This window comes from Prunus mume, linkage group LG2 (assembly GCF_029339155.1).
Source record: "Prunus mume cultivar Tortuosa linkage group LG2, ASM2933915v1, whole genome shotgun sequence".
NCBI classification, from domain to species: Eukaryota; Viridiplantae; Streptophyta; class Magnoliopsida; order Rosales; family Rosaceae; genus Prunus; species Prunus mume.
The window spans coordinates 18,455,772-18,463,850 of record NC_142699.1 but is presented as its reverse complement, the minus strand read 5'-3'; the positions used below and the strand labels follow the sequence as shown (position 1 = coordinate 18,463,850).

Below are 8,079 nucleotides of genomic sequence, written 5' to 3'. Positions count from 1 at the left end.
AACGTGGTTAAAGTTGTATTTTTATAATTCATCCCTAAAATTTATCTAAGGAGGTGGATTTAGAAAGCGTATTGTAAATTCTCTTTAGAAAGCGTTTTTTTCCCCTTTACTCCACGCGGACAATTTCAGCCCACCTTCCCTGGTCTCGTTACACACAAATGCGAGGGTAGTTTCGTCCACAACAGTTGTCTGTCGTAAGCAAACGACTTGGGCCGCTTGGCTCTTAGCGTGAAAGTGAAGTGGAGGAGGAAATAAAAAACAAAACAAAAAACGCTTATACCTTATACACAGCAGACCACCTCGAAGAAGAAGTCTGCTTTTGTGTCTTTTTCTCTCAAAAGTTTAAAACCTTCGACAGCTTCTGTTTCTTCTTCCTCTTCGCTCCTCGCTCTCTCTACTGTTTGTTTCCGTACAGTCCCTGTAAATCCCTTCTCTGTAGATAGAAGAGATAGAGAAAGAGAGGCTCAATTTCTGCGCACAAATACTTTCTGGAAATGTTGGTTCCGCGGAGAGTGATGACGTGGAGGTCGGTGGCCAAGTCTCTGCAACCTCTTCTTGCCCATGCCTCGCTTTTCACATTCACGATTTTCCTCGTCCTTAAACTCCACCATGCCGTGCGGTACCATTGGTGGTTCGTAATTTTCTTTTCCCTCTGCTTTTTCCTCTTTTTTTTTTGTGTTGTTTTTGTTTGGTTGCCGAGAAACTGAAAGAAAATAAAGGGAAAAAAAATGGAATTTTCATAAGCATTTAATTCCGCGAGGGAGAGTGTTACATACTGTAGTTTATCTTCTTGTACTGCATTGTTCTGGGAAACTAAAGGTGCCTATTTTGCGAGTTTATGAAGTTTTTACCTTTGTGGGTTCAAATTTATGTATTTCTAGGTGTCTTATGGAGTTAATTGCTGAGAATCACACTCAATTTTTGAGTAAAATATTTTTTTGTGTTCTGATTGGCAATTTAATATTTATTGTATTGGATATGCATTTTCAGTGATCATGGAGGGTTGCTGCTTCATTGAACATAAAGTGATCTTTGATTTTTATGTTTTTAGTTAGGTTTTCTTATGCTTACTGTTTCAAATTCCTACGTGCACTATATGATTTTGGTTTGGAGATTTCATAACTCAATGAATCCATTTTTGCAAGATAATTCAAACTGACCAATGCACTAACAAACCTTTAAAAACAGAGTTGAAAACATACCTGTTCACCACGAACTTACCAAGGTCTAAGCCATTCATTTATTCATGGTTGTAGCTGAGCAGTGAAGATTGTAGAAAGAACCATTTAAGGTCATCTCATGCAAGAAAGCTGCCTGATAGTTTAGGTTTTGTAGCTGTAATCGTATTGAGGGTTCCAAACCTCTTTGGTGAAGCATAACTTTCCTTAAAAAGAAAAAAGAAACCCAATGCTTCCAAATGATTCCTCTGATTTGTCTACTACATCAACTGATGTTTTCGATATTGGTTTAATGTATAATGTTTTGTTGTCTTAAAACCGCAGGATCATATTTTCCCCTCTGTGGCTTTTCCATGCAGTTGTAGCACGAGGCAGATTTTCGTTACCTGCTCCAAAGCTGCCTAATGATCGCAACGTATGATATACTATTTCCAATTTTTTTTTCTTTTTTGGATTTTTCATGTTTCCCACGTATCTGTGTTGTAATGATTTTGTGGACGATCCTATTTACAAAACAGTAAATATTTCTTTCTTATGGACAGTGGGCACCTTTTCATGCTGTCATGGCGACACCGTTGCTTGTCGCATTTGAACTAATGCTTTGTATCTATCTTGAGAGCAGATATGGTATAGAGGCAACATACTAAATGACAATCATCATTAAAACCATGTTTCTTTTCTTTAAAAATTTATACATTTTGGTATGTAGATAAATGGATTATCAGATGTGTCACTAATTCCTATTTTTTGTGAACAGTTGTAAGCTTGAAGATTGTCTTTGCACCTTTGGTGGCGTTGGAACTCGCAATTCTATTTGATAATATCAGGTGTCTATATTTGCTTCAATAAGTTTTATTTTTCAGGTTAACCCCCCTCCCGATACTACTTTTTGACTAGTTTCAACCCTGTAATAGTAATTGGACCTGCTTTATGACAATCTGGAGCAGAGTCCCGATAAAATCCATTGAGACATCCAGATCGTAGATTAATGAATTATCGTAAAACTTCACCAAAATTTTATTCTATGACTTCTGATTCTATTGCCAAATCTTAACCTTCACTTGATCTGAAAGTTCGCGTTACTTAAGTTGTTCTATAAGGCTATGTATCTTGTATTTTACAATGTAATGTTTTGGTTGAGTAAATTGTACTTCAGCTTAAGTAATTAATGTTTCTGTTGTATAGGATGTGTAAGGCTCTAATGCCTAGCGATGATGAGCATGTGAGTGATGATGTGATATGGGAAACGCTTCCTGTAAGTTTGCCACTATTTTATTATAGAAGGATTGAGTTGGAATAGGTATTTCGTATTGTTATTAGGCTTAAATGAATTCAATTCTTGATTATGAATTGAAATGTTTGCTTCATCTGTTTGTTCTGGTCACCTAGTTGTTTGTGACTAAGAGGATTGCGGTTATTTTACAAGTAACTTCTGTTTATATTGTAAGCTGGAAAAAATCTAAACATGAAATTATGTGGCATGCTGAAAAGTGATAATTAAATCTGTTTTTGAGAAAGAAAGAAATATTAATGGCAGTTAAGATCTTTTCACCCTCTAATAATATGTTTGATGGGTAATGAAAGTAGCATTATTTGTACATGTAGTGAATTTAAAGATGGTAATTGTTGTGTGATATTTTCCTTGCCTATGTAGTATTTATGGAAAAAAAATTATGGCTCTGACCTCCTTTATACTTTCTATGCTAAATTACCAATCTTTGGTTTCCAGCACTTCTGGATCTCTATATCCATGGTCTTCCTTACTGCTGCCACAATATTTACTCTTCTAAAGATAAATGGTAAGTTTTGGTTCTCTAGTTTTGTACTTGTATTTAATGGCACGTATTGCAATGATATGCATTCATCTCTTACAATATTTCCTGGCCTGATTAACTTTATTCAACGTGCAGGTGATATTTCTGTTTTAGGCTGGTGGGACTTGTTTATTAACTTTGGGTACTGTTACATTTGTGTTTACAATGATGTTTGACTATTAATGTTTAGTATTCTTTGTCTTAACCTCCTGAAGTAGCTTCTATATATCCTTTTACAGAATTGCAGAGTGTTTTGCCTTTCTTGTTTGCACGAAGTGGTATAATCCAGCTATTCACAGACATGCTCACATTCAAGAACCATGTTCACCTTCAATGACTATAAGATACCTTGACTGGAATAGTGGCTTAGTAGTTTCTTCAGATGAAGATCAAGATGAGAGTGCAGTATGCAGCCTGCAGGATATTGGTGGACATATTATGAAAATTCCTCTAATCTGTTTCCAGATCCTACTCTTTATGCACTTAGAGGTGTGTTCAATGTTTAAAAGATCTATCTGTTGATAGTTTTGGAGTGTTCTCAACAAGTCATCATCTTGAGTACATTTATCATTTCAGGGAAGACCCTCTGTTGCTAGGCATATCTCAATTCCTGTTCTTTTCACTCCTCTTCTTTTACTGCAAGGAGCCGGAGTTTTATTTGCTGCATATAGATTAACAGAGAAAATTCTTCTTTTAGTACATAATGGAGTTTTTTCTGGAAGATACTTGGACATAACATCAAAAGTTCGTGAGTATTTTGGGTTCTTTCGCCATGGTTCAAGGTAAGGACTTATTTTTAGAAATAGAGATTTCAAATGATCTTTAGAGATCTCTACTCAACACAAACTTTAAACAAAATTCAAGTTACTATGTAGTCATTGTTGGTTAAATCTTCCTGTTGGCAGGTTTTTGGGTTGGTGGTCGATTGACGAAGGAAGTCGAGAGGAACAGGCTAGACTGTATTGTGCAGGGGCTTCAGGGTCTGTGATTCCCTTACTCTTCATAACTGCATTCATTTTCTGCAATATTTAGGCAATCTTCTTCCATGCCTCCTGCTTTCTTATTGAAACAATATTAAAGAGTCCTTGTATTCTCTCAATTAGAAGTTCTAAGTACCTCAAAATGTTGTATAGATGCTGCACTATGGTGCGTTCTCGTGTGGTGAATATAATGCTTGATTTGCAATTCATGTAATACATTGCACACTTTATAACTGGAAATACAAATATTTTAAGCTTTGTGTTGTTGCAATTCCCTGAATTTCTACAATGTTCGTTAATGCATGAGAATGCTTTTGTACATGTTTTCTGAAATAGAAACATTGTTGGGATGTGTTGCAACTTGCCTGCATGGCTTTCTAGTAGGTGCTGTTGCATAGATAGATATCTGTTAAATTGCATGAAAATAGACGTATCTTGCAAAGTAATACAAAGTTATCATTGTCAATCCTTGCTCTGATCCTTCTTTCAGGTATGACACTTTTTCACCTGATATAGTGAAGAAATTGCCTAGATCGGACCTTGTTCAGGAGGTGAACACTATTCCTGATTCTATTGGGTCATGGTTGCCTCTTAATTGAACCATTTGTCTTGGTTTCAGCATTGTTTTACTATCTAATTGATATTTGAGACATGTAATATCAGCTTATAATATTTCTGTTTTCCTATCTCAGATTTGGAAACTGCAAGCTGCACTCAGTGAGCAAACAGAAATCACGAAATTTAGCCAGCAGGAGTATGAAAGACTGCAGAATGTAATGGTTCAAATGACCTGTTGTTTTCCACATAATGAGTATACGAATATTTTCCTGTTGATTTCATAAATTCCGTTCCTAACAACTCAAGTCAACCACATCAAACAATTGGGTTAGCTACATGAGTCTTTCTGTGATAGAGTCGTGAACATAAATTCTTTTCCCCACTTCTCCAGTCATGAGCCAGTCTCCATTGCATCTTGAATAATCTTGTTCCTACCTTTAGTGGTTCTTTTTATAACCTATTGATTTTGCTTTCAAGAATCATTATGCTCAAGAGTGAAATGTCATTTAACTAAAAACCAGTGAGTTCTGCTGGTGGAGTAGAGAATTTATGAGTACAAGGTCTGCACAGACCTGTAGTTCCAGTAGTAAGATGAATCCTGTCCAATCCCTCTGGCAATAATCACTCATCAGTTCTGATTGTTTCTTGTAGAGAAGGTGACATCTCTCTAACTACAGAACAGGTCAATATACCTCAAAAAGTTCTTTTGTTCCCTAATTCGGTTATTTTCCTTGGGTATTTGTTGCTGTTCTTGACACAAAAGAGTATTCTAAATTTTTTATTTTCCTGTATTACTCAACTTTACTTGCATAACAATTACTTAGATAAAGCAAGTTAATATTTTCAAACCGAAGACTCAGTATGGAATGGAGTATTCTAGAAGAAATCAATTGAATATTATCCATAGTTTGTGCCACTATTCTTGTTCCAGTGTGAGGATCTAGTTTGGGGCTTACCTGTTTCAATTGAATTCAACAGGAAAAGATTTTATGTCGAGTATGCTTTGAGGAGCAGATTAATATAGTCCTCCTTCCCTGCAGGCATCATGTTCTTTGCAGGTACCTTCATATACCTTTCACACCTAACTTGTTTTCACCATTTCATCGTAACAATTTACAGTGATTTTATTCGTCTTAATCATAATTCTAAATGAATTTCAGCACTTGCTGTGCGAAGTGTAAAAAGTGCCCCATATGCCGCGTCTCCATTGAACATCGACTGCCCATATATCATGTGTAAAGCAAGAAGACCAGCAGTTCCAGAACTCTGAAGTTGCTTGTGATTTCAGGTTGTGTATCAAGCAGTTGGAAGCTGGAAAAATTTGTTTTCTTTGTTCATGTCATTATCTTGTAGCATCGTGCCAAAGAATTGTATATACCCTCTTTGAGCACTTCAACCCAAGGTCTTAAATATTGAGGGTTTCGGAAATATCGGTGGTTCAAAAACATGGAAATATCGATAAAAATTGGATAAAAACCTCGGAAATTGTAATAAATACATGGAATTTTTTAATGAAACTTTAGAAGTTTATTTAGTCAATCATATATTATTTTGACACAAAAAATTAAAAAGAAATGTATTGCATAGTGGGTTTGAGTGATATAAGTTGATTATATTGCGAGCTGACAAACTTTGTGACTTAGAAAATTTGGAGTAATTAATAAAAGAGAATTAAACATCTCGTAGTAATTTATTTATTATTTTTTAGCATAATATTTTATACTTTATAAATTGCAGGGTAAGATACATAAGTAATCTTATTTCATTGGAGATGGTACACATTCTTATATTTATTATTTATAATAAATAAATAAATAAATAAAGATGTAAACCAACTTGATTTGTCATGAAAATTAGGCATTTTATCATGCTTAAAAAATAATAGTGAAGATTGAAAATTAACTAAGAACATAAATAAATTTATCTAAGGAAGAATTAAATAGGAAAAAAATAAAATGATTATAAGATTTAAGTAATTAACAACAATTTGAAGGGGAATTTAATAATGTAAGTACTTATAATGAATAATAAAATAATCAATAACATTAAATGGATTAAATATGAAAGAAAGAAATTATATTAAGTAATTAAATAACTGAGCAATAATATAAAACAATAAGTAATTATGTTAATTTATATTTTGAGAAACAGCTCGCAACATTTATAAATACGAGATTCCATAGGTAATAATAACAAAGTGATGACTAGCGTGGTGGTTAAATGACTATAGATCTTAGAAGGAGGAGGGGTTCGAACCCCTATGTGCGTGAGTTTAAGATCTGAAAATTATCTAGGAAATTTTCGATAAATTGACTATATATAGATGGAAATGTGCTAAAATAAGGGTTGTTACTATTCACGTGAATAATGTCAACCCTTACAAAAGCTTCATGTGTTTCCTTTCATTGCTATGGTAAAGGACAAATACTATTCATTTTTATATTTTTTTTTTAACGGAAAAAAAAATCAAGTTTTAAAATTTTGGTAAGTATTTATAGAAAAAAATTTCATAATTTTTTGTTTTTTAAAAATTTTTTTTTTTTAAATTTTTTAAGTCAAAAAATTGGTAGCTATTGGATTGGAGCACAAACTTTGGATTAGACCGTCTAGGAGTCACCATGTGACATAGAGCTGTTGAGTAAAGTGGCGCTGACGTCAGTTTTATTTTTTATTTTTAATGTTGGCGTGTGTAATAATAGGAACTATAATAATAGCACCATTATATGAAGAAAATGAGAGAACATTATCATGTCGGTAAATTTTGTTTCGTATAATCTAAAATGGGGTTTTTTTTACGCCACATTGCATACTCTGAATCTATTCAAATTTTTTTTAAATGGAATTTTGGGTTTGAATATAGGCAAAGATTAGTTATTTAATAAGATATAATTGATGTTTGTGGAGTCAGTGATGATGTAAGGCCATCTCCAGTTAGAAACCAATTATATATATATATATATATATATTTTTTTTTTTTTTTAAACAAAACAAATTTAATTTTTTTTTAAAGGTTATTAAGAATAAAAATAAAAACCTAACGGCTAGCTGACGTCATCAATGATGTCAACGCACCCTTAGTATTGGTTGTTGGATCTACAGTTGTACGAGATGTTTAGTGACTTGCCCACGCATGATACTTTCTTCCATTGGAAAGCACATCCGCTAGGCCACAAATTTTTTGACCTATGCCAAAGCTACATTTGGCTAGTTGGAGGGCTTAAATGGCCAAATATACTCTAAATTTGGCCAATTTTTTTTTTCCCTATGGCTAGAGATGGGTTTTGCATTATTTATGGCTATATTTGGCATATGACCCATGATTGGAGATGGCCTAAGCTACCTCAAGGCAGCAGCTTGAGTCATTTCTCCTTGTAGGCTTGCTTGGGTTGGTGGGCTCCACGCCTTGCCCGTGCTTGTTGTTGTGTGTTGGGCAAGGCCTAAGTCCTCTCCAGCTCGGGCTAGGTCCTTGTGGTGGAAGTGCCCTTATAGTCATCGACTACACTGGAGTTGGTTGATGTTTTCTTGTCCATATCGTATGTTTGCAATCTA

General features: G+C 34.3%; 1 protein-coding gene across 1 annotated transcript; it reads left to right on the top strand.

The window, feature by feature from the left end:
- Positions 1 to 282: 282 nt before the first annotated feature.
- On the top strand, positions 283 to 6,069 carry LOC103341428 (Transmembrane Fragile-X-F-associated protein). The gene is made up of 14 exons (XM_008244942.2): positions 283 to 631; positions 1,503 to 1,593; positions 1,721 to 1,805; positions 1,936 to 2,005; positions 2,364 to 2,433; positions 2,908 to 2,977; positions 3,089 to 3,134; positions 3,232 to 3,481; positions 3,569 to 3,774; positions 3,898 to 3,972; positions 4,463 to 4,523; positions 4,665 to 4,745; positions 5,509 to 5,588; positions 5,691 to 6,069. Exons 1-14 carry the CDS (start codon positions 495 to 497, stop codon positions 5,767 to 5,769), a joined length of 1,401 nt encoding a protein of 466 aa, XP_008243164.1. The 5' UTR covers positions 283 to 494; the 3' UTR covers positions 5,770 to 6,069.
- Positions 6,070 to 8,079: the final 2,010 nt, after the last annotated feature.